Source organism: Oncorhynchus mykiss, chromosome 12 (genome assembly GCF_057628025.1).
Source record: "Oncorhynchus mykiss isolate SJ-2025 chromosome 12, ASM5762802v1, whole genome shotgun sequence".
Lineage (NCBI taxonomy): Eukaryota > Metazoa > Chordata > Actinopteri > Salmoniformes > Salmonidae > Oncorhynchus > Oncorhynchus mykiss.
In genome coordinates, this window is record NC_143033.1 from 73,351,135 (window position 1) to 73,379,126 (window position 27,992).

Sequence of the window (27,992 nt, forward strand, 5' to 3'; positions counted from 1 at the left end):
TATTAGGAGCTACGTCCTCTGTTGTTATTGGATATGATATTAATGTATCTGGTAAAAAAAAACAATGGTTTAATAAACTGATGGATGGAGTACGACACAGTGAAACAATTACAATTATACCACATGTATTTTATGGAAGAACCAGACAGAGCTATGTTCCAATGGGTCATCTTTAATATACGCAGTCACACCGTTCTGAAAATATATTACGACACATCTCTACAGAGGCACGCTCAGTTCACATCACATTAGGTCAAACAAATTGTGTTGACATGACAACACAAATGGTACGGACAGATACAGTTTACGAGAAATAGCCGGTCACAATGGAGCTGGTCTAGCTAGTAACATTCAGTTAAATAATGCTGCATTCTATGGTACCTTGCCATCCTGGGCACCGTCCTGTTTGGGGACAGAGGATGAGCTTTTCACTGTATTTACAGCCCAATGTGATTGGTCAGCGACATATCTTACGGTTTAAAACACAACTGTTTCATGGGCATTTACAATACATCCAAATGCTAATACTTTCGATTACATTTATTTACTCGGCTGTTAAAACATCTATACATAAATAAAGCTATAATCTATATAACTGTAAAACAGTAGCTAGTATTGTTGCACTACGGTTCACCCCTGATAAAAAGCGTATGATTTTAATATGGCACCAACACACAAGAAAGAGAACTGCACAGCAACACACAGGAAGTCTGTGATACACAGACACATGCTTGGTTTATGGAGAGAGATGATAGTGGGAGATACAGTCTCATCAACGTACTTCACTGTAGGCATAGGTGTAGTATAGAAGCTGTTGTAGTAGTAGTAGTAGTAAATAGGAAGACAATCATCTGTATCCCTACTGGTAATCTTGGGAAGAGAATTGCATTAACTGCACTCACACACTATAGGGTTAAGGGTCTAACTAATGAATGTGCCTCTTTTCTCATTCTCTGCAGCTTGCTTGATCTCTCTAGCAGACTCATACACATCTGAGTGCGCCTTCACAGTTTTGCAGGCCTTTGTATTATTAACGGGGTTGCAGCATGTTCGATCAGCTAACTGATTTAAAAAAAACTGAAACTGTATTAATAAAAAATAAAAAAAGGGTTGTCCTTATTACTGTTGTAAAGACACATCTATAATAATATCAGTCCTCCTTGTTGTACTCCCACCACTTGGGGCTGACAGAACACAGTAAAGGTGAGGGTGGAGGTTAGGGTGCGGTGGTGGGGTAACTGGGGGGGGGGGGGGTCCATGGCCTAGTTTCCATGGTTACATGGACATGTGTTCAGGGAGAACGTAGGAGATGTCGTCCCAAGGGTGACGGTACAGACCCTGTTTCAGCCTCTTCTGATCCAGGTAGTGTCCTGAGGGAGAAGTAGAAGCGTAGGTAAGTTTCTCATTTGAGCAATATCATATTGCGCATCCTCCGCTCCTTACATCACAGCCCCTTTCCCATTACCATTTCTAGGGGTCAAACTCATCAGGGTCATGACCACTGACCCCCAACTCACCGATGAAGCCCATGCTTCGCCCCAGGACAAAGATTCCATTCAGCGCTCCGATCTCCACAAACTCATCAGCCTCGTCCCTGAGGGGGAAGACAAACACCGGGGGACAATGGTGAGTTGATGCAACACTGAATGTAGGCGAAGGCCAACAAAAAGGACAGCCGGATGACCCAGACACAGTAGTACAGTTGCATTGTATAGAATGTCATTGACTGGAGGTAAATAGCATAGGATTTACCGTGTAAATCCACCACAGTTCCTGAGCAGGTCCACAAAGGCTACTCCGATGAAACCGTCCACATTCAGGATCAGGTTGGGTTTCTGAAACCGCAGCAGAGAGGAGAAGACATGGTTTAGAACAGATGATCCCAGTGGGGTGATCCAGGGTGCAGGAGAGGATGACAGGGTTAGTACCTTGGCGGTGGTGATCTTCTCTACATCCATAGCGTAGTCCAACAGCTGGGTGGAGGGGAAGTTCTTCTTCACAAAGTCCTTCAGGATCTGCACCCGCATGTCTGGGTTGTTGATCTGAAGCACACACACACACACACACAGTAAAAAATATGAAAGACATGGTATCCAAACAGAGACACAGGGACGGTGCTCACCGACTTGACTCTGTGTCCGATGCCCATGATCAGGTTGCCCTCCTTCTTCATCTTATTGACAAACTCCATGGGCAGCATGCCACTGTCAAACGCCTTGCTGAACTGCTTGGCTGCAGCGTCCAGGGCCCCTCCGAACCGGTCCCCCTGGAAAGCACACACACAGAAAGACTAGATAGAGACACATGTCGACTACCAAAGCTCAATTAATTAGAGGCATTATCTTGAGAAGAGAATACTCTGCTGGTTTGAGTGGGCCTAAGAATGTCGAGGTTCACTTGACTATGTTCTTACAATGGTGAGCAGGCCAGAGGTGAGGCTAGAGATGAGGTCTTTGCCAGCACGGGCACAGACGATGGTGTTGTGGGCACCGGAGACGGCAGGACCATGGTCAGCAGTTACCATCAGACACATCTCAATGAACTTGGCAGCATAACTGGGCAGCCTTGGGGCAAGGAGGAGGGAGGACACAGAGACATAGAATTGTATTCAAATTCAATTACAATAGTGTATGTTTAATGTTTTATGTGAACAATGGCAGTATTATTATTGACTGTTTCACGGTTTCATGTTTTGGGGGACAGACGTGTACCTCCTCTGGAACCAGAGGAGTCCCAAGGTTCCTCCCAGGCCCATCTCCGACTTGAACACCTCAGTGATGGGCATTCCAGCATAGATGAGCTCCTGGCCCCGCTCATCACAGATACTGGTCATAAAGGAGGCTGGCTTACGGATCAGACCCAGCTCCTACAGCATAGAGGGATAGAGAGAGAGAGGGAGGGAGTCACCACACCCTCCCATTGCTCTCCATCTGTTTCAGTTTAACACAGTCTGATGCGGTTCAGTGAAGTTTGCCTTATATGGAAGTCAATAACATTGTCCAGAGCCAATAAGAGATCCTGATTCACCACTTAACTCACAGGGGACATGAGCTAGCGTGGCACTGACTGGTTGTCATTACTCACCCGGGCCCAGGAGTAGTCCATTGGCACCGTGGGAGGGGGCACCTCCATAGCTGGAACGATGACTCCTGTGCCAACGAGGTCGTCATACACTGATCTGTACATGAGGATGGGAAGCTTCAATTTCACATCAGTGCTTTTGTACATTTATTAAAAAACTGTCAATCTTATGTTGTGGCTTAGATGTATGTTTTTCTAAATCATATCAGTGTGTGATTTTCTGCACTGACTTGATGACATCTCCCAGCTCGTCAAAGCTCTTGGGTACGAAGGCTCCGGCCTCCTTCAGAGCCAGGTTCTTGGCCACGGCTGTCTCTGAGGCCTGGTTGGCACACGCTCCAGCATGACCAAACTGGACCTACAGGTGACAGACCGGGTCAGCATATCACAGCAGACAGTCACCAACCCCATAACCAGACTAGAGGTCGACCGATTAATGGGAATGGCCGATGAATTAGGACCGATTTCAAGTTATCATAAATCGGTAATCAGTATTTTTGGACACCGATTACATTGCACTGTACGAGGAGACTGCGTGGCAGGCTAACTACCTGTTACGTGAGCGTAGCAAGGGGCCAAGGTAAGTTGCTAGCTAACATTAAACTTATCTTATAAAAAAACAATCAATTTTAACATAATCACTAGTTAAGTACACATGGTTGATGATATTACTAGTTTATCTAGCTTGTCCTGCGTTGCATATAATCGATGCGGTGCCTGTTAATTTATCATTGAATCACAGCCTACTTCGCCAAATGGGTGATTTAACACCCGCATTTGCAAATAAAGCACTGTCGTTGCACCAATGTACCTAACCATAAACATCAATGCCCTTCTTTAAAAATCAATACACAGAAGTATATATTTTTAAACCTGCATATTTAGTTAATATTGCCTGCTAACATGAATTTCTTTTCTACTAGGGAAATTGTGTCACTTCTCTTGCGTTCAGTGTAAACAGAGTCAGGGTACATGCAGCAGTTTGGGCCGCCTGGCTCGTTGCGAACTGTGTGAAGACCATTTCTTTCTAACAAAGACCGCAAATCATTTGCCATAATTGTACATAATTATGACATAGCATTGAAGGTTGTGCAATGTAACAGCAATATTTAGACTTGGGGATGCCACCCGTTAGATAAATACGGAACGGTTCCGTATTTCACTGAAAGAATAAACGTTTTGTTTTTGAAACGATAGTTTCCGTATTTGACCATATTAATGACCAAAGGCTAGTATTTCTGTGTGTTATTATATTATAATTAAGTCTATGATTTGATAGAGCAGTCTGACTGAGCGGTGGTAGGCAGTAGCAGGCTCGTAAGCATTCATTCAAACAGCACTTTCCTGCATTTGCCAGCAGCTCTTCGCTTTGCTTCAAGCATTGCGCTGTTCACGACTTCTCCCGAGATTAGACGGGCAATACTATAGTGCCTATAACAACATCCAATAGTCAAAGGTATATGAAATACAAATGGTATAGAGAGAAATAGTCCTATAATAACTACAACCTAAAACCTTTTAACTGGGAATATTGAAGACTCATGTTAAAAGGAACCACCAGCTTTCATATGTTCTCATGTTCTGAGCAAGGAACTTAAACGTTAGCTTTTTTACATGGCAAATATTGCACTTTTACTTTCTTCTCCAACACTTTGTTTTTGCATTATTTAAACCAAATTGATTGAGACTAAATTGATTTTATTGATGTATTATATTAAGTTAAAATAAGTGTTCATTCATTATTGTTGTAATTGTCATTATTACATGTATACACACACATACACATATATATATTTTTTTAAACAGCCGATTAATCGGTATCGGCTTTTTTTGGTCCTCCAATAATTGGTATCGGCGTTGAAAAATTCATAATCGGTCGACCTCTAAACCAGACCCCTTCTTCCAGTATGCCTGCCCTGCAAGTCTCTGATATCAATCCAATGACTTCAACCCCTCCCCCCCAAACTCTTCCCATCACACTCACCTCTGAGGAGAACATGGTGGCACAGGTTCCGATGCACCAGCTCACCACAGGCTTGGTGATCCTGCCTGACTTGATGCCCTGGCAGATCGTATACTCCTCTGTGCCGCCAATCTAGAAGGGAGACCAACAGTGCTTTAAAAAGGAAGTCCACACACACACACTTGCAGAGGTGACATCCAATCATGGAATTAGTCTGGTCATAAATGGTCAATGTTAATTAGCTACGCTTGATGAAAATAAACTGATTGTGTTAAAAGGATAAGGTTTATTTTTCTATGGTTAGTTTACTCAGTGGAGGGGCCCATTAGCAGCAATGATGTGGACGTGTGTGTGTGTGTGTGTGTGTGTGTGTGTCTTTCAAAACCTCACCTCTCCCAGCATTACGATCATCTCTACCCCTGGGGTGTCCTGGTACCTCAGCACATGGTCTGTGTAGATTGAGCCTGGGTATCTAATGAAGAAATAAGCATTCATTATATACACACACAGAGACTTACATCAGTAATCTTATCCACCCCATTCACACACAGCCACTCTCTTACCGGTCTCCTCCAATGGCCACACCCTCGTAGACTCCGTCGGTGGTGCGGGAGATGATGTTGTTGAGCTCGTTGGACATGCCTCCAGAGCGGGACACGTAGGCCACACTGCCTGGACGGTACAGCTTAGAGGCCAGGATGTTATCCAGCATGCCCCCGGTGTTCCCAATCTTAAAACAGCCAGGCTTGATCCCTCCAACCTGGCCAAGCGCACACACACACACAGATATGATACTCTTCTCTACACCCTTAAAAAGCAGGCCACACATACTGTAAGTGAGGGGTATAGAGTAGGAGGGGCCTACCGTTGCCGGGCCGATGATAGTGATACCCTTCTCGTCCGCCCTCTTAATGATCTTCCTGGTCTGGGCTTCTGGGATGCCCTCGGCTATGATGGCGATGGTGTGGATCTGAAGGGGTGGGGATATGAAGAATTACAGTCGGTCAGACCTACGGCTCTCTCACCATTAGATGACACCTTCTGAATGGCATGGAGGCGCTACCAACCTGCGGGTACTGCATGGTCTCCATGGTGCTGTCGAAGGCAGAGCGGAGCGAGGCGAAGCTGATGAGCACGTCCACCTCCGGGTGTTTCTTCATGGCGTCGCCCATGTTCTTATAGACAGGCAACAGGATCTCCTTATGGCCCCAGTAGAACTTCTGCTTGTGGTCCCCACTGGAACACACAGACAGTCACAACGTTGAGTATCGAACGATGAACCAGACAAATAAGATAAGCACGTGTGAACGCACAAGCACGCACACACAGCGTCGACCATCAACATACTTGTTATTTTCAACACCTCTCTGTGGTCTCGGGGCACGACAGTTAAGAGTGGTATACAGGAAACAGGAAGTAGAGAGACAGGGTGTAAGGAAAGAGACACCTACGTGAATGGGTAGACCATGGCAGACACAGAGGGCTCATCCCTGGAGCAGGTGTAGTCAAAGTCCAGCATGCCCTGCACGGCCCGAGTCTGCATGCCCCACACGATGGACTTGGTCTGCTTGCTGAAGAGGGTTGACGCCTTGACTGCAGGGACAAGGAACACAGGGGACAAGGAAAGGAGAGGGATGGAAAGGAGGAAAGATGGAGGGGGAGAGAGAGGGGAAGGTTAACTACAAAATGCAAAGTCACTCAGACAATGAAGAGAGGTTTGGCGTGCACACACACTTACTCAGAGGGAGAAAAATAGCTTGATCTCCTTATTACCGCACCAGGAGAGAAAAGGGCTTTTAACTCACTACAGAGAGGTACGAGCTTTAAAGAAGTCATATCCTGCTCTGCTAAGAGGTGTGATAGACCAGGGCACACAACATCAACAGAAGACACATGGCAGGGCAAACAGTTTTTAGACAGTGAAGGAACCAAACACTGACAGCCAGCCGCTGACTGAGACATCACAACCGACAGGAAACCACAGGGGTTAGTGAGACAGAAGCTGAACCCGCAACCATACAAAACATGTTATCACTGTATATTTCTGGATGTCAGAAATTCCCCTTTAAGAACTACAAATGTGATCAGAAATGTAGTCGCCTATACATCAATATTGTCCAGGGTTGTTCCCATGGATGAACCATTAGAACACCATAGAAATAAAAGCCCGACACATGAGAGAGGACAGGAGAACATGACACAGCTCGAGGGCTTCACAGGGGGGCTAGGGGGAGAACCATGTCCCAGGCCCACCCTAGTCAGTCTGACAGGGGAGTGTCCTACCTCCTGGACTGTCTGACGACGCCTGTCGCTCTGTGGTGCCACAACAATAAAACAAAACAAAAATCAGAAACAATATACTCAATGTTATTACATTCAGAACGTGTGACGATTATGCCCTCTAAAAGGGAAGGTTTTTCACAACAGATCCTGGGCTGATGTGGGCTGTGAGACCCCTAATGGCCACCAGGGGGAGCTGGGAGACAGAAACTCACATTTTATGAGAGCAATGGTTCTCAAGGAAGCCTCTTGCTACCAGGGTTGGGGTCAATTCCATTTAAATTCTAGTCCATTAAGAAAATAAAAATGTGGAACTGGAATTTTCCTAATTAAAAAGCATTTTTAGAGAATTGAAATGTCAGTGTATTATCTGAATTGACTGGAATTTAAATGGAATTGACCCCAACCCGGCTTGTAAAATTGCATTCCATTACTTTTACATAAATACCTGAGAAGCATCATTCTTACGTTTCCCGTGTGTGTGTGTGTGTGTGGTCTCATCGAGGAGCTCACCTGGAGGGGCCCCTGACTTGGCTTTCTTGGCAGCAGAGGCCCCGGGTCCAGCCTTGTTCTCAGAGAAGGAGGCTGTCCTGCTGGAGGCTGGGGTCTGGAGAGGACAGAGGAGATAAGAGACAGGAGAAGAGCTAATCAGGTTAACACCAGCCCTGATGCACACATGCCTTCCTAGAACAGGCTCGTTTTGAATGACTTGCCTAAAAAAAACAGTACTGTTTTATTTGTGACAGTGCCACATTACCTGCATAGAGAGGGAGAGTAGCACGGTGCAAGCTTTACAATGAAGCCTTGCGTGATAAACCTGCAGTGATGCCAGCTGCACAGTAGGGCCCTATGTACACACTATGTCTATGGCACAGCAGACTCATGTGTTGAACCTGCTTTAAAAACAAACAAATCTACATGCTGGGCCCACACAGTTTAAATTCATTCAAATTCATTAAAACGACATTCCGTTGAGCTGTGTTTAGAGTGAGATGGGTGCATTCTCCAGGAAGCCCAATTGGCACCTTTGCGAACCTGTGCATTTGCTGCTTTCATATTTTTGCCCATCAAATGGACGTGGGCCCCCTTCCCATAACACACTCAAGACCACGGACGCATCTCTCTGAAAGCCCCGGTGCAGCACATTATTAATGGAGCCCTGCAGGCTACAGCACAGGCCTAGTGTTTTGTCTCCTGGCTGCTATTTAAAACCAGAGCAGCATACAAAGCCAGGAAATGCCCTACACACAAAAAGACGCACCTCAGATGACCTCACTGTGCCTGCATGGGAAACACGTCACCGTGAATCTCAGTATTTGAAAAAAAAAAAAAACTTTTTAAAATGTTCATATTTTTGATGATGTCATCGGGTAGATCTTATTAAAGCCCCCATGCAGTCTTATTTCTATATCATCACTGTAGGTCTAATAAAACCACCGTGTGTTTATATTTCATGAAAATAACCATCATTGGAAATGATTTATTTCCCAGAGCCTCCTTTTGCCATTGAAATGCTCGGTCTGACGGTGCGGGCGTGCTGATACAAATGCTAATATATTTACCTACACTGATTAGCAGATAGGATCATCTAGACTCTAGAGCCCACCCCGCTTACCCCTTCAAAGTAGGAGGATGCATATGCAAATAAATGGTGATTGGTCATTGATCAGAATAATCAAGATTATCCCACCTGAACAGGCTGGAATTCCAGGCATTTTTTCTCACCAAAATCTCTTACATTAAAAAAGGCATTATCATCATTTTCACAATTTCAGAGTGTTATTTTGAGCTCAGTGTGGAAATATCATAAAAAAACAGCAACATCACATGTTTGACTGCATTGAAAAGTGGTAGAATTGCCCTGTAACTATAGGCCCAGTGTAACCTACCGATGAACTGGCACTGGAGTTGAGCAGGAAGTTGGCGGTGTGGGCGGCGACGGGAGGCTCTTTGGGTATTGGTCGGTGGCCCAGCGCCATGCCGACAATGGCAGTCATGTGAGTCTCTGTGCCGAAGACATGGATGGGGATGCCAGTAGTCTTACCTGTGGAAACATGGCACACACACAGTGAATGTCTTCAGAAGGTCGAGTGTGTCAATCAAAGCTAAAAATAGCATTGGCCTGACCTTTTATCACAGAGGAAATTAGGAGAAATACAAGACCATGAACATCTCTTGCAAAATGAACCTTTATCTATTGTGGAGCTACTCACCCACTTCGCCCATGACCCTGAGGCCTTCCTGATAGTTGGGGCCCCCACGGCGGACAAATATGGTGATCTCATGCTCCTTTATGGGGCCCTGGTAGTCCCTGATGGCCCTGACAATGCCCTGGAACAGAGACAAGCGAGGATCTCAGAGTAGCCTAACGCTAGGAGAATCTAAATCACAATTGCTTCAGATATTGTGTTCAGCTCTGTGGATGCATTTTTTAGATCTACCTTAAATGTGGCTGCAACGTTAGTGAAGTTTGCAATGCTTCCTCCAATGATCAGGACTTTTCCTTCGGGGTGTTTCTCGCGGGTCATCAGGGACAGGATGGTCTTGGCATAGTCATAGGTCTGCTGTTCGCTGGGCGCTCCTGAATACTCCCCGTAATTGGCCAGCTCGTCAACCCCACCCAGGTCACAGATGGTGTCACTGTGTGGGATGGATCCCATTGGATAAAAACACACAAACACAGGGGTGCAGGGACAATATACACAATCACCTGAAGATAGCATCTACAGTATACTGTACATTCAGTATAGTAGTGCATTGTGAAAGTTTAATTAGATCAACCAAGTCTCTCTTTCCAAGTCTGTCAACACTGTTAAAACAATCTATACAGACACTAGTCCAATCCACAGAAGCATTCAGTCACAGTAGGCGTGTCTGTGTACGTTACGCCTCATGTCCCTGACAGACGGAAGGCTCCTCATTCCTCCAGACTCTCGTTAAGATCGGGTCGCTAGATGATCTCATTTAGCTCTCTGCTGAACAAGCAGCAGCGTCTGACCTCGGCTGCGCCATCAATCTGATTGTTCCATCACCAGCTGGTGCACACTCCTAATGCTAAACCCAATTACAACCGAGGTAGCGTAGCCTAGGAGGCAGCCAGAAACTAAGCTAACAGGGCCATCAGCAACACCACAATGAAAGAACATGGGAGTGTGGGGAGAAACTCCAAACATGTTATTAGTAACATTGTTTGGCATGCTGAGGTGAAGACGCATGGCTCAGATTGAGACATTGTGATTGGTGACTCTACCTGTAGACGACGGAAGCCCCTCCTCCTGCCACCATGGTCCAGATTCTGCCACGGGGGTTGAGCAGGGTGAGTTTGAGACTGGCACCACTCTTGGCATCCAGGTCTGCAATATAGGCCTCCTGCAAGAGCCAAAGGGGAGGTTAGCTGAAGGTCCTGTGGGGGTAGTGGGAATGCAGGGTTTTCTGAGGGCAGCAGTAAAAATCAGGCCAGACATCAGTTTGAGCACCACTTCATTAGGCTGTAATAATCCACTCACGTTGTTTCCTTTTCAAACTCACTCCTGCTTCAACAACAGAGGATAAAACATCTCTGGGAGCCCAGGTCCACACTTCCAAATATCAGTGTTTTTCCCTCTGATTCTTTTTTTAGTATGTGCACCTGTTCACGTGGATGTTCCTGTGTGGTGAAACACTAATTTCTGACACTATTGAAGACGGAATGTCCAGGCGGTAAAAACAGCCTGCTGCCAATCAGAGCTGGTTGCTTGTGACAGCGAGGGACACAGCTGGAGACACACCCAATCAAAGGCCCCCGCTGGTCCCGCGGCTACACCCGAGACCGACAGCAGCCCAATTAAACAGTCCCGTCTGGTGCCTACAGCACCCAGACAGACCCTCTGTCTCAAAGCAGCTCAGACCAGCCAGAGTCACACACACACAGAGAACCATTAACCACGATGCCAAAAACAACTATCAAAACACAAGCTAATTAAATCAACAATAAAATACAAAAACCCTGGTCAAACATTTTAAATCTAGACTGGGCCATCGAAATGGAAGACAGAATATCTAAGTGTAGAATAATAACATCTAATGAGGTCACAACATCCCTGTTGTCCAAGTAGCCCTACACCCCGACGACAATCGCTACTGGGGTGTGTTATGGTATCGCCACGGAGATATGGTACTAACTCAGTATGAGTCAAGGCTCAGAGTCACTCCCCTAGTCCCTTTCCTGATCAACATCTCTCTCCATAGCTGGGACAGCCAGAGGACTCATAAAATAGTAATGTCGTCGTCAATAAATGGGAAGGAACTAAAACCTTTATCACTGTACGGGTGTGCATCTAGTCAGCAAAAAAATAACTAATGAGGAACCAGATATAGTATGTACATCTGGGATTTGTATGCAGATCAACTTAGGTGGAGGCTTGTTTGAAAATATATGTCAAGTCTTTATCAGGGTTGGGGCCAATTCCATTTCAATTCCAGAAGTACCCTGAAATTCAAATTATTTTCAATGAGGAAAACGTCAAATTGGATTTACTTTCTGAATTGACCCTAACCCTGGGCTTTACATGACACACAATTACTTGTAAAGCGATTGTATAATATTTTATGACTTCTTTGGAACTGCCCTTATCCTTCTAGTTCCTTCTAAGTAACAAAATGGACATAGCAGCCTCTGGCTAGCAGTCAGGTGATTGTCCTCACCTCAGGGTAGGCCTCCCTGCCAAAGGGTGGAGGGAACTCCACGTCGCCCCACTTGGCCTTACAGAGGTAGTCCGCCGTGGCATCGATCTTAGCCGCCATGTCCAGCACAAACACGCCATCCTTCGTGACCACTGGGAGAAGGAAACGGAGAGAGAGACACGACATGAAAGGCAAAGAGTAGCATGTTAGCCCAGGGTATTGAACAGGTTAAATGCAGAAGGCAAAATAACCACATCCTCTTTTTGATATTGATTTGGCTTCTTCCACTGTGATTGAATCAGAGTACAGCTCTCCATCTGTACCTCACTGCTTCCATCCTACCTAACTGGATTTGTTCGGGGGTCAGGTATGTTTGGAAACGGCACAGTTTTGTTGAGACAAACCCTGACACGGTGTGTGTTCGTTCGTGTCGTTTCCACAGAGACCTGCTGGTCTCCAGCGGTGATCTCTAAAATAGAACGCAGGGGAAATGAGAGAGGACCATGTACACCCCCAGGGGGAGTCCTAACCTCCCCAGTCCCTACTCACACTGCAGGAAGGGGAGATTGGAGAGGCAGGGGGTGTGGGGGAGACATCAAAGCAGGAGGGGAGGTCTCAGCATCCCCAGTCCTCTCCCCTCCACAGGAACAGCTGCCACGGGGCATATAACCTGGTACTGATGACCAACTACACCCTGATAAAACACACTGCAGTCATCCAACAGCAGGAACATTAATTATTGAACCAGTTTCCCCCCTCAGAATTAGAATGTTGTAATGAACTTCTGCTCCTCTATATGTTTTCCTACAAGGAGATGTTTTTAGATTCCGTCAGATCATTATTTCCCCCCTCAAACCTCTTAATTCTATGACAAAATGACGAGGCTGAGAGTGTATGTCTGGATGAGGGAGTCGTTCAGAGCATCATGTTTAGGCTGTGGTAGGAGGTTGGTAGGAGAGTTGGATGTGGTAGGATTGTATGACAGGACCTACCCAGTGGGTTGATCTCAAGGTAGGTGAAGTATAGGTCTTGATACAGGTTGAACAGTCCAACGATGAAGCTGGCCAGAACCCTGCAGGAAGAAATAACCAGCCAACAAGTTCAACTGTTTTATAGCCACACCTTAATCGTTTAACTTTCCCTAAAATACAGACAGCTCCTTTCTCTTCCTTATTATGTGCAGAGAAATAAATATGGTTCAGTGGAAGATCTGTCAACTAACTGACTGTTCAAGCTAACTAATTTCCCTTAGTGATAGCACTTTCCTTTCAATCAGTGAGTCACACCCTTTATACAGCACTAAATCCATAAAAACATGAGCCAACATTAATAAGGAAAAAGTGAGGGAAAGAAGGAGGGGTGGAGGCAGTGTTGGAGGAGGAGCCAGCTCTTTTCCACTGCACCTGTAAATTAGCTGGTGAGCCTCGCTACAATGAAGGAAACATTTACATTACTCCCGCCTCCTCCTGTCAAAACAGATGGGTGAAGGGCTGTGGTGGGGGCAGTATTTCTTCCTCTCTCTGTGCCTGCCTGTCTGTCAGCTGTGCAGGCAGCTCTGTGGCCTTGTGACCACGTCGGTCTCCTGTCTGTCAGGGGTGCTACTCTAGCTGCCAGGAGAACACTGGCCTCAAGGAGTGGGGGGGGGGGGTCAGGCACGACGCATCACACCCACAGTGACTAAGCTCCTCTCCTACTGACAGGTTCTGATGGGGCTAGGGCCACCGCTCCGGGATCCAAAAGGAGACAAGAGGGTGAGGGGGGGGGGGTGAACAGTGCAGAGCCGCCTCCCTCAATGTCAGCCAAGACCGTGGGGAGCCCAGCCAGGCCCTGCCTGCCTTCACAGAGAGCCGTTTCGAGCGAAGGGAGGTGGGTCACTGTATCACACCCATCAAAATAAATGTCAGGCTCCAGGAACGTGCTCAGACTAAGGCTAAGGAGAAAGGAGGGGGTGATCGAGGAAAGGCGAGCTCGTAGAGGGAGTATGTCATTTCTCACCCCCCCTCCTCCTTCTCCTCCTCCTCCCTCCAGCATTATTAGAGTACCTCGCCATCGCTTTCCCCTCTCTGTTTTGTAGTGAGTGGTGCTGCCATTGCTTGCCAACCAGCTTTAGTTTAACGCAACAGGTTCCTTCTCTAACCCTCCACTTCTCTACCTCAGAATGAATGAGGTCCTCTCCCAGAAATATACCTTCCATTAATCTAGTATCCTGTTATTTTAGTGTGCAAAGTCTCCCTCTTACAAAGTAGAATTCTGTTTCTAAATGAACGCACTGTCTCGCGCCACTCACTCTTTTATGTCTGCAGCGACATGGGTCAGGAGCTGTTTCTTCACTGCGTCTTCAGTCAGCTTCTCGTCCACTCCTACCAGAAGCTTGCTGGCCTTAGCGTCCACATCCCCCACGTCTACCCCTCCTTCATGGTGGAACAACACGTAGTCTCCCTCCCGCGTGGCGTAGATACACACGTAGAACTCCTCTTCCTGAGGGATAGGGAGACACACACCGGTCAGTTATAGACAACCAGAGACGTGTACGTCATAGAAGACATTTTGTTCAAGGGATAATTCACTCAAGCTATCTTCAGAGTTTTTGTTCTGTACTTAAAAAGTACTCAATCTTGAAAACTTGACTTGCTGACATGCGTCACTGTTTGGGATGACATTAACAATGGACTAATGAAGAAAATACTTAAGTATCATTTTTTGGGGGAACTATCCCTTTAAAGCCATTCCTTGAGATTTGACATGCTGTTTAGTGAAGGCGCAGTACCTCACACAGCTCATGAATAAAATGAAAGTAAGTTGGAAAACCTGTTCGGCTGCAGTCCTCTGTGAGGAAGCTAGACTAGAGAAAGCGCATCACGTAGATAGTTTTACCTGCTTGTGGGCTACGAATGGCTCGATGAGGAAGTTTTTCAGGATCCCCTTTGCTTTTCCCACCTGAGAAACACATACAGCACTTACTTAGAAGCTCAAACAGACATTGTGTTGAGGAGAAATACAGAACTTCTGAAGCAAAAAGGTTACATTTAAATTGGTCAAAACCATCATTAATTCCCACAGGAGACTACAATGCTATAATGACTATTTCTCTGAGCAGTTGAAGTGAGCCAGCTGTAGCAAGTCTGGAGGATCCATCATAACGCAACAACGCACTTGTTTACAGGTACGCCCTCAGGACTAAGAGGGAGAGAAGCAGAGAGAGAGAGAGGGGGGGGGGGGCTATAAAAAGCAGTATGAATGAACACACCTCAAGGCCCCAAAGTGAACACAAAGTGGCCACAGAGCAGACAAACTAAATAATCAGGCCACGGGACAAGAAAGTGCCGTTGAATAAAGTCTGAAAAAAGGAGGCCCAAAACTGACAGAGGATGACGTCCACACAGAGCAGCAGTCTAGTATAGTCCTAGGTGGATTCAACATGGAAATGAGAGCTCATTTAGCTGGCTGTCACACTGCCTGTGTTAAAAGGTCCCCAGGCATAAAACAACCAGGGACTGCCCGGGAGAGCAGTCAGCCGACAGAAGAAAAAGTGAAGGTTGACATTTCCGAGAGATGGAATAAAAAGGACGGCCTCTTTTCTCCCTTCGTCGTCCATCTGATTAAAGACGCGCTGAGGCCAATTTAGACAAATAATCTCCATACTGTTCTCTCACTGCTCCCTAGAGAACGAGGGAGGAGACAGGGGGAAGAGGCGGCGGAAGAGAGGGACAAACAGGTTGGAGGAATATATTGATTAAGAAGCTCAACAACAAAAAGTAGGAAGGTGAAACATGGTTGAAGTTTTACACAAACTTTAAAAGTCGATCAAAAAAGGGGTCAAAGTCAACTGATATGATGCATAATAACCACGGACATTTTCACACCCATTCGCCTGGTAACACATGAACTATCCTGGTTACACCCTATCACTGAGGGAAGCTATGGAGTCAAAGACTGAGGGAAATAGCCAGGGATGGAGTCATCTCAACCTCTCGGAATAGTGATTTGGTAAGCTGGGGAGAAAGAGTGATGGGTTGTGAGAGGAGAGCGAGAACAAAAAGTCGAGCTAAATTGTTCACAGTGACTGAAATCTACCCCACTTCTTCTCTCTAGTCCAGACACAACCAGTCTCTCTCAGACACACACATTACAGAATGTCATTCACTTACATAAATAACTAACTAATAACTAAATAACTAACACATACTGTAGTATAAAACCCAGTACCACCCTTCCCACAGACACATGCACACACTATACAAACACACGTACACATGGATTCTGTGTTGTAGATGTGGTAGTAGAGTAGGGGGAACACACCTAATGTGTTGTGAATGTATTGTAATGTTTTTTTAAATGTTTTTGTAAACCGACTTCATTTCGTAAACATTTCGCTAACTGCCTTCATTTCGCTAACTGCCTTCATTTCGTTGGACCCCAGGAAGAGTAGCTCCTGCTAAGGGGGAACCATAGTAAATACAAATACACTAACTATCCCATATACAGCTATCCATGAACACATTAAGCAATGAAAACACACAACATATTGTGAAACATGTTCTTTAACAAGTCAGCCAGATTCTAAATTAACAACAGCCGTCCAAGCCAGTCAGAATAAAATAATCCTTCCAGATAGACACCATTTTAAAACCTGTGAATTAATTTATCTTATTTATTGTCTCCAGCAGCAACTGATGTTCTTCTAAAATGTCTGGCCAGTGATCTATCCAGCACACACGCTCCCTCTCTTAGCCCAAGGTTTATGAAGCACACAAACATCTGTGTGGCACACAGAGTGATGGACCTACTGTAGCGTGCTCGGCTTACACCGAAACCTGTTTACTCACAGGCAGGACTCTCTGTTTCGGCTGACTGGCCTGATTGACAAGCACCTGACCGAGAGCTGATTAGCAATCTGTACAGCTCTGGAGGCAGAGTTAAACATACATCAAAACAAAACACACTTAACTTGGATGGGTAGTACTAGCGGGCATGGGAATGAGGGGATGAAGAGAGAAATAAGAGAAAAGAGGGCTGAGTGGAACCAAATGCTCTGCAGGAGACAGAGTAAACAGTGAGCAGAGTGAAAGTTCACTACAGTGTAGACTGAAGAGCCTAGCAGGAATGGGTCAGAACCTAGCTGTAGGTACTGTATTTAGAAGGATCCACTTCAGGATGACTTGGCGTGTGTGTGTGGTGTGTAATGACTTACCATGGTCTCTTTCATGAGGCGGGTCTTCAGCCACTCTTGGACACCTTTCAGATCCAGGTTGACACCTACCAGTCCCAGCTTCCCCCGTCGCTTGATCAGCTGGTCTGGCTTCACTACCAGCCGCTAGGGAACAGACGACACGGGTCGAACTGTTAGCATCACAACACCAGGATAATGGACATAAGTGACTGTGATTTAGTGACCATCCTTAGACTAGACTACTCATGACAGGATAACGTAGTTAGCAATGTGTTAATGTGAGGCTAATTTGTGGTTTATGATAACAGGCTATATGCTGACGATGACGTTTAGGTGTGGCACAAACGGGCGAGTTCACTTCAGGTACCATTACACACTTCAAATCCTCAGCATTTGAAGCCCATCTTGATGAGAACCATATATGTAGATCAGGAGGTAGGTTTCCGGGTCCTCCCTCAAATCAAAGTTTATTGGTAGGGTACACAGATTTGCAATGTCGCAGGTGCGGCGAAAATGCTTGTGTTTCTAGCTCCAGCAGTGCAGTAACACACACATAATGCAAAAAAGTCAAAAATAAATATCAGAATGAGTCTGGAATATTATAGGGCATTTGGAAAGTATTCAGACCCCTTGACTTTTTCCACGTTACAGCCTTATTCTAAAAATGATTAAATAAAAACATTTCCTCAGTCTACACACAATACCCCATAATGAAAGTGAACAGGTATTTTGACATTTTTGCAAATGCATAAAAAACAGAAATACCTAATTTACATAAGTATTCCGACCCTTTGCTATGAGACTCAGAATTTTGCCCAGGTGTTTCTAAAGCTTGATTGGAGTCCACCTGTGGTAAATTCGATCGATTGGACATTATTTGGAAAGGCACACATCGGTTTATATAAAGGTCCAACAGTTGACAGTACATTTCAGAGAAAAAAAAACAAGCCATGAAGTTGAAGGAATTGTCTGTAGAGCTCCGAGACAGGATTGTGTCGAGACATAGATCTGGGGAAGGGTACTAAAACAATGTCTGCAGCATTGAAGGTCCAAGAACATAGTGGTCTCCATCATTCTTAAATCGAAGAAGTTTGGAACCACCAAGACTCTTTCTAGATATGGCCAACTGGACAAACTGAGCAATCGGGGGAGAAGGTCCTTGGTCAGGAAGGTGATCAAGAACCCGATGGTCACTCTGACAGAGCTCCAGAGTTCCTCTGTGGAGATGGGATAACCTTCCAGAAGGACAACCATCTCTACAGCCCTCCACCAATCAGGTCTTTATGGTAGAGTGGCCAGACGGACGTCACTCCTCAGTAAAAGGCACATGACAGCCCGCTAGGAGTTTACTAAAAGGCACCTAAAGGACTCTCAGACCATGAGAAACAAGATTCTCTGGTCTGATGACACCAAGATTTAACTTTTTAGTCTCAATGCCAAGCATTGGGATGGTGACGTCTGGAGGAAACCTGGCACCATCCCTACGGTAAAGCATGGTGGTGGCAGCATCATGCTGTGGGGATGTTTTTCAGCGGCAGGGACTGGGAGACTAGTCAGGATTCAGAGAAAGATGAACGGAGCAAAGTACAGAGAGATCCTTGATGAAAACCTGCTCCAGAGCGCTCAGGACTGGTGTGAAGGTTCACCTTCCAACATGACAACGACCCTAAGCACACAGCAAAGACAACACAGGAGTGGCTTCAGGACAAGTCTGAATGTCCTTGAGTGACCCAGCCAGAGCCTGAACTTGAACCCGATCGAACATCTCTGCAGAGACCTGAAAATAGCTTTGCAGCGACGCTCCCCATCCAACCTGGCAGAGCTTGAGAGGATCTGCAGAGAAGAATGGGAGAAACTCCCCAAATACAGGTGTGCCAAGCTTGTAGCGTCATACCCAAGATTAGAGTTTGTAATCGTGGCCAAAGGTGCTTAAACAAAGCACTGAGTAAAAGGTCTGAATACTTATGTAAATGTGATATGTTTATTTTATTATTATATATTATATATATATATATATATATATATATATATATATATATATATATATATATATATATATATATATATATATATATATATATATATATATATATATATATGTATATATATATACACACATTTGCAAGCATTTGTAAAAACATGTTTTCGCTTTGTCATTATGGGGTGTTGTGTGTAGATTGATGAGCATTTAAAAAAAAAAACGTAAACACACCATTTTAGAATAAGGCTCTAAAGTAACAAAGTATGGAAAAAGTCAAGAGGTCTGAATACTTTACAAATGCACTGTATGTCTAGATATTATACAGTACCAGTCAAACGTTTGGACACACCTACTTTTTCTTTATTTTTTTACCATAGTGTAGAATAGTGAAGACATCAAAACTATGAAATATCACATATGGAATCATGTAGTAACCAAAAAAAAAAGTGTTAAAACAAATCCAAATATATTTGACATATTTGAGATTCTTCAAAGTAGCCAAGAGTGTGCAAAGCTGTCATCAAGGCAAAGGGTGGCTACTTTGAAGAATCTCAAATATAAAATATTTTTTGATTTGATACTACATTATTCCATGTGTATTTCATAGTTGATGTCTTCACTGTTATTCTACAATATAGAAAATAGTAAGAATAAAAGAAAAACCCTGGAATGAGTAGGTGTGTCCAAACTTTTGACTGGTACTGTATAGATTATTTTGTATTTTATTTAACTAGGCAAATCAGTTAAATAAGAACACATTCTTATTTACAATGATGGCCTACCCTGGCCAAGCCCTAACCCGGACAACGTTGGGCCAATTGTGTGCCGCCCTATGGGACTCCCAATCACGGCCCGTTGTGACACAGCCTGGAATCGAATCAGGGTCTGTAGTGACGCCTCTATCATTGAGATGCAGTGTCTTAGACCGCTGCGCCACTCGGGAGCCCACTATATAGACAGTATATGAATCGAAAAGGTGTGTACAGCAGTAGTTATATAGGATGAGCCTTGACTAGAATACAGTATATACATATGAAGTGGGTAAAGCAATATGTAAACATTATTAAAGTGACAAGAGTTCAATAAATCTATGTACATAGGGCAGCAGCCACTAAGGTGCAGGGTAGAGTACCGGGTGGTAACCAGCTAGTAACAGTGACTAAGGGAGTGGTGACTGTTCAACAGTCTGTAGGCCTGGAAATAGAAGCTGTTCATCAGTCTCTCGGTCCCTCCTTCCATTCCTCTGTCCTCCCCCCTCCCCCTGGCTGCTACCTCTCTTGGATCAATCAGAGATGGAGAGAGAAGTGACTTGTGAGATTCGAGCCATTATCATCTGGAGTGCTGCCAGTAAAACCAGGCAGAGGGCCAAGGGCGAAAGTTAATGTCATTCCCTAATCAATCCTGTCACGTGTATCTGGGCCTACACCTGCCCTCCTCCATCCTTCTCCTCCCTTCCTGCATCCAACTTGATAAAGCACTAAAACAGCCTTCCAGGTGAGTGAGTGAGAGAGACAGAGAGAGTGAGATTTTCCCCTCGGAGATGAGTCATACTGTAATTATATTAGGAGTCTGGGAGAAAGAGGGGTCTATCTCTGAGGTAATTATGACTGCTCTTAAAAGAGCGTCTCCTCCCATTGTGGATGTCACTTTTTATTGCTCATGATTCATTCCGATGACGACGTTCATTCTCCTCTACATTGACTTTGCTTTGTTTACATTTTACAGACAGAAGAGTGGCTGGAGTGAACATGGGCCTGCTAAGTGATTGTGTCTGCAAACATTTTTTAGCATTTCACGCAGTCAGGGAAGGTAGATATTGTGATAGTTATAGAGTCAGATTTATGACGACGATGTGGCCAAACTGAATCTACTGCCCGCAATGTAATGTAATCCTTGTTTTGAGCAAACATTTAACCTTGCGTGGATCAGTCATCCTTATGAAGAAATAGTTGATGTCTGAAAAGACAGTCGTGCCATTGACCGTTGGTGTTTGAATGACATAAGAGCTGCTCTTAATATATAGGTATTAGGTCGATATTTGGTTCAAAAAAATAATAATATGGGCCTTCGATGGGTCAGTTATTCCTTACCTCAGTGAGCAGCCAGGGGTGGTCCTGTGCCAGCCGGTCAAAGTCGGTCTCAGTCGTCACGTTGGCATAGCGGAACCGGTTCTGGACAGCTGCAGATGTACAGATATACTTATAGAGGAACTCCTTCCCCGTCTGCTCCGAGATGGCTTTGGCTGACATGGTAGATCAGAGAACAGTGGTCTGAGAGGAGAGAGAGACAGGTCAAAAGAGAGATTAGGTAAACCCGTTTATAACCACAAGTGCATACCAGTACAGGGTGACTAGCTTAAGTATAAGATATTCTAGTTATGTTCCCAAATATGACACATCAGAGAGGATAGGCCTACCTTTAACAACAGCAGCCTCTTACATGATAATGGTATATACTGAGCTATTCATTTACACATACACTGCAGATCAGAGGTCTCTATCTACGTTGTAGGATCTGCCCAGTCATCTCCCTTGATCAGGCAGCCAGTAATGCTGAGGCTAAGTTGATTAGCCCAGGTCTAGGATCTTCACTCTAATGGAATAATGGACCCTCATCTGGCTGCCTCTCAAAAAAAAAAAAAAAAATTCAGGTGAACCCTAAGACAGATGCACAGCTTTAAATCACCAGACAGCACATAGAGGGGGCCTGGAGTTTGTGTAGAGGACAATACCCAGACACACACACACGACTAAGCAACCTTCAGAGAGGCTGATGCATTGCTGTCTCAAACAAACAGAGAAATAATCACCCACACAGACACACCTTGAACCTACTGCTACTAAATAAAAGGGTGTAGTCACTGTTTGTAGTGCTAGGGATAAACCGTTGGTAAAGGACATCTCCTTCTGGTGTGAGGACTCTCTCCTATGAACTACACATTATGAGACGTGTCAGACGTGCAGTCTCATACACAAACAAGATAAGCCTGACGGCCCGATTGTCAGACTACTATGAACTACACATTATGAGACGTGCCAGTGTCAGACGTGCAGTCTCATACACAAACAAGATAAGCCTGATGGCCCGATTGTCAGACTACTATGAACTACACATTATGAGACGTGCCAGTGTCAGACGTGCAGCCTCATACACAAACAAGATAAGCCTGACGGCCCAATTGTCAGACTACTGTGATGTCATGGTCACGTGTATAAACCCTGTAATGGGTGAAGGGTCGTCCTGGTATGACGTAGTGACCTGGAAGTCCATACTAGGGATATTCCCAAGAGACTAATCAAAAGGCAGCACACATGTATACAAATCATACATTAGATATTTGGAGAGGGTCAGGACAAAGGATTTGATCCTTTTTGCAATAATTAAATGTTAATTTAACAACGCTAAAGTTTGAGGGGGACATTTGCACATTGAATTTGAGCAAAAACACCAAAACCCAACAGGATGTGTAAATCAAATGTTGTTTTCCTTTCATGGCAAAGACAAGGGTTGTGACCCTTCCTGGCATCCTCCTGCTAGCTTAAATGAAGCCATATGCTAAATGGGACAAACTCAGTTTCGAATGACTAGTCTACTGGGACCACGTCAGTCCGTCAACCTAGAAAGGCCTTAATCACTCCCTATGTTGCCTCTGCAACAGAACATTCAATATGTTTGAATTTGAAAATTAAATGTTCATTAAATCATGAAGAAATCATCCTGGATATGATACAGAAGAATGTGGTACTTGGATGTCCAGACTCACAGTACCAAACGTGACCAACCTCCAGCCTCCACCACACCACCTGCCCCCTCTTTATCCCCCAGCCCCCCTCTCTTTCCTTCCGATAGCAGAATGTTGCAATTCTTTTGTTATTGATCTGGCCTTGGTTTCCTGCTACACTCACTTAGACAGAGCGTTATCATTTCTTTCACCACAGACCAGATGGATATCAATGATGATAAATGTGTCCCGTTACTGTGCTGACACAAACCCACTCAGTCAGTAGTCTCTGTAATATCACTACTAAGGAAGACAGTAAAACAACAAGTTGCTCTTAAGTATTCTTGCAGTGATGGAGCAGCCAGTCAACTTGCGCTCTGTGTCCTTCATCAGATAAAGAGCCCTGTGGCCTCCCGAGTGGTGCAGTGGTCTAATGCACTGCATCACAGTGCTGCGGCGTCACTACAGCCTGGGGTTTGATCCCAGGCGGGTGTTAAGAAGCGCAGCTTGGCAGGTCTTGTTTTCGGGAGGATGCATGACTCAACCTTCGCCTCTCCAGAGCCCGTTCGGGAGTTGCAGCAATGAAACAAGATCGTAATTGGAGAACATTCAAATGTCACGAAAAAGGGGGTCAAATATATATATATATTTTTAGATAAAGAGCCCTGGTATCTACCAGATAAGGCTTTGCTCTGGGCTGCTGCCCTGCTAGCCCTTGATTAGATAAATGAATGGAGGTGGTGTTGGAGCATCTTCAGTATTGATCCCTCTTCTCCTCTTCTTCCTGAGTCACTATAGCTCTGGTCCGAGGCCAATAGAACACAGGAGGGGAGGAGACAGACTTACTACAGTATATCTGTCTATTTCCCCTCTGCTAGCTGCTTGTCAGAGCTATGAAATATCCAACACGGATAACATTGATCAAGAGCGGTTGAAGCGCAACGCTTGTAGACTGCTATACGAGGCACACAAAACGCACACGAATGAAGGCACACACACCAGAAAATATGCATATCACACACACTTATCAAAACCACGGACACCTACAGCAGAAACACAGGCTTCTTCTCATCAGAAAATCTGATCGCGCTTTTCACAGAAACAGAATTTGTCTTTCACAATACTGAAGTTAGAATGCAATTAACCTTAACCTGGCCTGGTCCCCTACACCTCCAGATTACCTTCCCTTATACTACAACAACACCAAAACATCTGCACCTGGCTCTGACAGGTAGAAATGACAAAAATACCTCAGTGCTACAAAGAAGCATCTGTCTGCCTGCTAGAGAAGATATCTGTCTGGACAATGAACTTGGGAAAAGCAAGGAAGTGGTTTCAAAAAAGCAAGAGCTGTGTTTTGAAAGTGGACTAAAAATGCATGATTTGTGTCAATTAAGATTCTCAAATAATCTTATTCCAAAGTTTATTAAAATGCATGAACACTTGAACATTCTGATTTAAAAAGAAAACCTAAGGCAAAGGTAACTGAACTAAATGACCATCGCCCCGTATCACTCACTTCTGTCATCATGATGTGCTTAGAGAGACTAGTCAAGGATCATATCACCTCCACCTTACCCGTCACACTAGACCCACTTCAATTTGCTTACCGCCCCAATAGGTCCACAGACGATGCAATCGCCTACACACTGCACACTGCCCTATCCCATCCGGACAAGAGGAATACCTATGTCAGCATTCAACACCATAGCACCCTCCAAGCTCATCATTAAGCTTGAGGCCCTGGGTCTGAACCCCGCCCTGTGCAATTGGGTCCTGGACTTCCTGATGGGCCTCACCCAGGTGGTGAAGGTAGGAAACAACACCTCCACTTTGCTGATTCTCAACACTGGGGCCCCACAAGAGTGCGTGCTCAGCCCCCTCCTGTGTAGGTAGACCTTACAGTGAAATGCTTACTTACAGGCTCTAACCAATAGTGCAAAAAAGGTATTAGGTGAACAATAGGTAAGTAAAGAAATAAAAACAACAGTAAAAAGACAGTGAAAAACAGTAGCGGGGCTATATACAGTAGCGAGGCTACATACAGACACGGGTTAGTCAGGCTGATTGAGGTAGTATGTACATGTAGATATGGTTAAAGTGACTATGCATATATGATGAACAGAGAGGAGCAGTAGCGTAAAGAGGGGTTGGCGGGTGGTGTGTTGCGGGACACAATGCAGATAACCTGGTTAGCCAATGTGCGGGAGCACTGGTTGGTCGGGCCAATTGAGGTAGTATGTACATAAATGTATAGTTAAAGTGACTGTGCATATATGATAAACAGAGAGTAGCAGCAGCATAAAAGAGGGGTTGGTGGGGGGCACACAATGCAAATAGTCCAGGTAGCCATTTGATTACCTGTTCAGGAGTCTTATGGCTTGGGGGTAAAAACTGTTGAGATGCCTTTATGTCCTAGACTTGGCACTCCAGTACCACTTGCCATGCGGTAGTAGAGAGAACAGTCTATGACTGGGGTCTGACCATTTTTAGGGCCTTCCTCTGACACCGCCTGGTGTAGAGGTCCTGGATGGCAGGCAGCATAGCCCCAGTGATGTCCTGGGCTGTACGCACTACCCTCTGTAGTGCCTTGTAGTTGGAGGCCGAGCAATTGCCGTACCAGGCAGTGATGTTGCAGCTGTAGAACATTTTGAGGATCTCAGGACCCATGCAAAATCTTTTTAGTTTCCTGAGGGGGAATAGGCTTTGATGTGCCCTCTTCACAACTGTCTTGATGTGTTTGGACCAGTCTAGTTTGTTGGTGATGTGGACACCAAGGAACTTGAAGTTCTCAACTTGCTCCACTACAGCCCCGTTGATGAGAATGGGGGCGTACTCAGTCCGCCTTTTCCTGTAATCCACAATCCTCTCCTTAGTCTTGGTTACGTTGAGTGATATGTTGTTATTCTGGCACCACCCGGCCAGGTCTCTGACCTCCTCCCTATAGGCTGTCTCGTCGTTGTCGGTGACCAGGCCTACCACTGTAATGTTGTCTGCAAACTTAATGATGGTGTTGGAGTAGTGCCTGGCCATGCAGTCGTGGGTGAACAGGGAGTACAGGAAGGGACTGAGCACACACCAATGGGGTCTCCAGTGTTGAGGATCAGCGTGGCAGATGTGTTGCTACCCACCCTCACCACCTGGGGGCAGCCCGTCAGGAAGTCCAGGATCCAGTTGCAGAGGGAGGTGTTGAGTCCCAGGATCCTTAGCTTAGTGATGAGCTTTGAGGGTACTACGGTGTTGAATGCTGAGCTGTAGTCAATGAATAGCATTTTCACATAAGTGTTCCTTTTGTCCAGGTGGGAAAGGGCAGTGTGGAGTGCAATAGAGATTGCATCATCTGTGGATCTGTTTGGGTGGCGTGGTGAAGAAGGCGCAACAGCGCCTCTTCAACCTCAGGAGGCTGAAGAAATGTGGCTTGTCACCTAAAACCCTCAAACTTTTACAGATGCGCAATTGAGAGAATCCGGTCAGGCTGCATCACCGCCTGGTAAGACAACTGCACCGCCCATAACCACAGGGCTCTCTAGAGGGTGGTGCGGTCTGCACAACACATCACCGGGGGCAAACTACCTGCTCTCTAGGACACCTACAGCACCAAATTGTCACAGGAAGGCCAAAAAGATCATCAAGGACAACAACCACACGAGCCACTTCCTGTTCACCCCGCTACCATCCAGAAGGCGAGGTCAGTACAGGTGCATCAAAGCTGGGACTGAGAGACAGAAGCTATTTTTCAATCTCAAGACCATCAGACTTAAACAGCCATCATTAACAGAGTGAGGCTGCTGCCTCCCTACACACTTGAAATCATTGGCCACTTTAATTAAATGGATCACTAGTCACTTTAATAATGGGACTTTAATCATGTTTACATATCTTGCATTACTCATCTCATATGTATATACTGTATTTTATACCATCTATTGCATCTTACCTATGCCGCTCGGTCATTGCTCATCCATATATGTATATATATTCTTATTCCATTCCTTTACTTAGATGTGTGTATTAGCTAGTTGTTGTGGAAGTGATTAATTACTTGTTAGATATTGCTGCACTGTCAGAACTAGAAGCACAAGCATTTCACTACACTCGCAATAACATCTGCTGACCATGTGTATGTGAATAGTCAAAGTGATTTAGTCAAAGACATGCCATAGACATGACTTACCTAGTTAAATAAAGGTTAAATAGAAATAAATAAATGATTCATTCATTCATTATGATTTACATTTTACCAGAATGAAATAGGTGAAAATGATTAAAATGGCAATAAATAACTACATTAAGGGTAATACGGAAATATCTAAACAAATAAACATGCTTTTATGGCATTAGACCAGCCACAGCCCATGAGGCGACACATTTTAAAATAAACTATAGTAAGCTATGCCGTGGCCACAATAATTGTTTCATAATGTCTTCATTCTTTATGAATTCAAGACTGGTACTGTTGATTGACCAGTTCAACTCGTCCTGTCTCTTTCTTTCCCTTACTCAACACACACACACACCACACACACTTTGTGTTAGCTTTTTTTTTTACTGCGCATGTTACACTACTTTATGTAACTTTCAAGTCAGCTTTCAATTACTCTTTGCAATCTGTAAACATCGAAATAAATCTAGATATAGATTTGTCTCACCTTTATATCTTGAGAGTTGTGGAAAAGATCTCCCAGGTTATGTGTTGAGAAGATTTGGATCGTTTCGGATGTGAAACGATTTCAGCCGGCAATTCTAGAAAAGGGACAGTTTGGCTAAAGATACTGCTAACTGCTCCTTCTTGTATCTGTGGTTTAGCTGTCGGCGTGGACCACTGACTACACTTCTGGGTTCTCCTCAGTTTTCTCCCCTCTTCCTATCTGATGATAGACTTGGCTGATATATTCCTGCTCTCCGATTGGGTCACACCACCCCATGGCTGTTGCTTCATAACGCTCACACCCATCTCTCGTTGAAAGAACCGACTTCGCTATTCAACTGTAGGACACCGATTGGCTGGCATTGTCTGTTTAGTATTGTAGCCAATCAGAATGGAATCACATGATCATGTATAAAAGATAGTAAAATTGTCTCCCTTTTTCAATTATACTAATAGTTAATAATCTGAGTACATTCTGGCACCAGT

At 44.9% G+C, this 27,992-nt stretch overlaps 1 protein-coding gene across 2 annotated transcripts; it reads right to left on the reverse strand.

The window, feature by feature from the left end:
- Positions 1 to 152: 152 nt before the first annotated feature.
- LOC110538180 (ATP-citrate synthase) lies at positions 153 to 27,992 on the reverse strand. 2 transcript variants are annotated; one of them, XM_036938235.2, is made up of 28 exons: positions 27,508 to 27,992; positions 21,228 to 21,407; positions 17,178 to 17,300; positions 14,861 to 14,923; positions 14,274 to 14,464; positions 12,979 to 13,058; positions 12,008 to 12,138; positions 10,575 to 10,693; positions 9,766 to 9,964; positions 9,538 to 9,655; positions 9,214 to 9,368; positions 7,838 to 7,931; positions 7,328 to 7,357; positions 6,496 to 6,637; positions 6,112 to 6,280; positions 5,910 to 6,014; positions 5,608 to 5,804; positions 5,435 to 5,516; positions 5,066 to 5,176; positions 3,312 to 3,439; positions 3,085 to 3,178; positions 2,712 to 2,866; positions 2,414 to 2,564; positions 2,123 to 2,266; positions 1,929 to 2,042; positions 1,753 to 1,835; positions 1,518 to 1,594; positions 153 to 1,370 (listed from the first exon to the last, which is right to left on the reverse strand). In XM_036938235.2, exons 2-28 carry the CDS (start codon positions 21,384 to 21,386, stop codon positions 1,276 to 1,278), a joined length of 3,309 nt encoding a protein of 1,102 aa, XP_036794130.2. In that variant the 5' UTR covers positions 21,387 to 21,407; positions 27,508 to 27,992; the 3' UTR covers positions 153 to 1,275. The 2 variants fall into 2 exon arrangements, with proteins under 2 accessions (XP_036794130.2, XP_036794131.2); XM_036938236.2 differs by lacking the exon at positions 7,328 to 7,357 and having other exon boundaries at positions 27,508 to 27,846.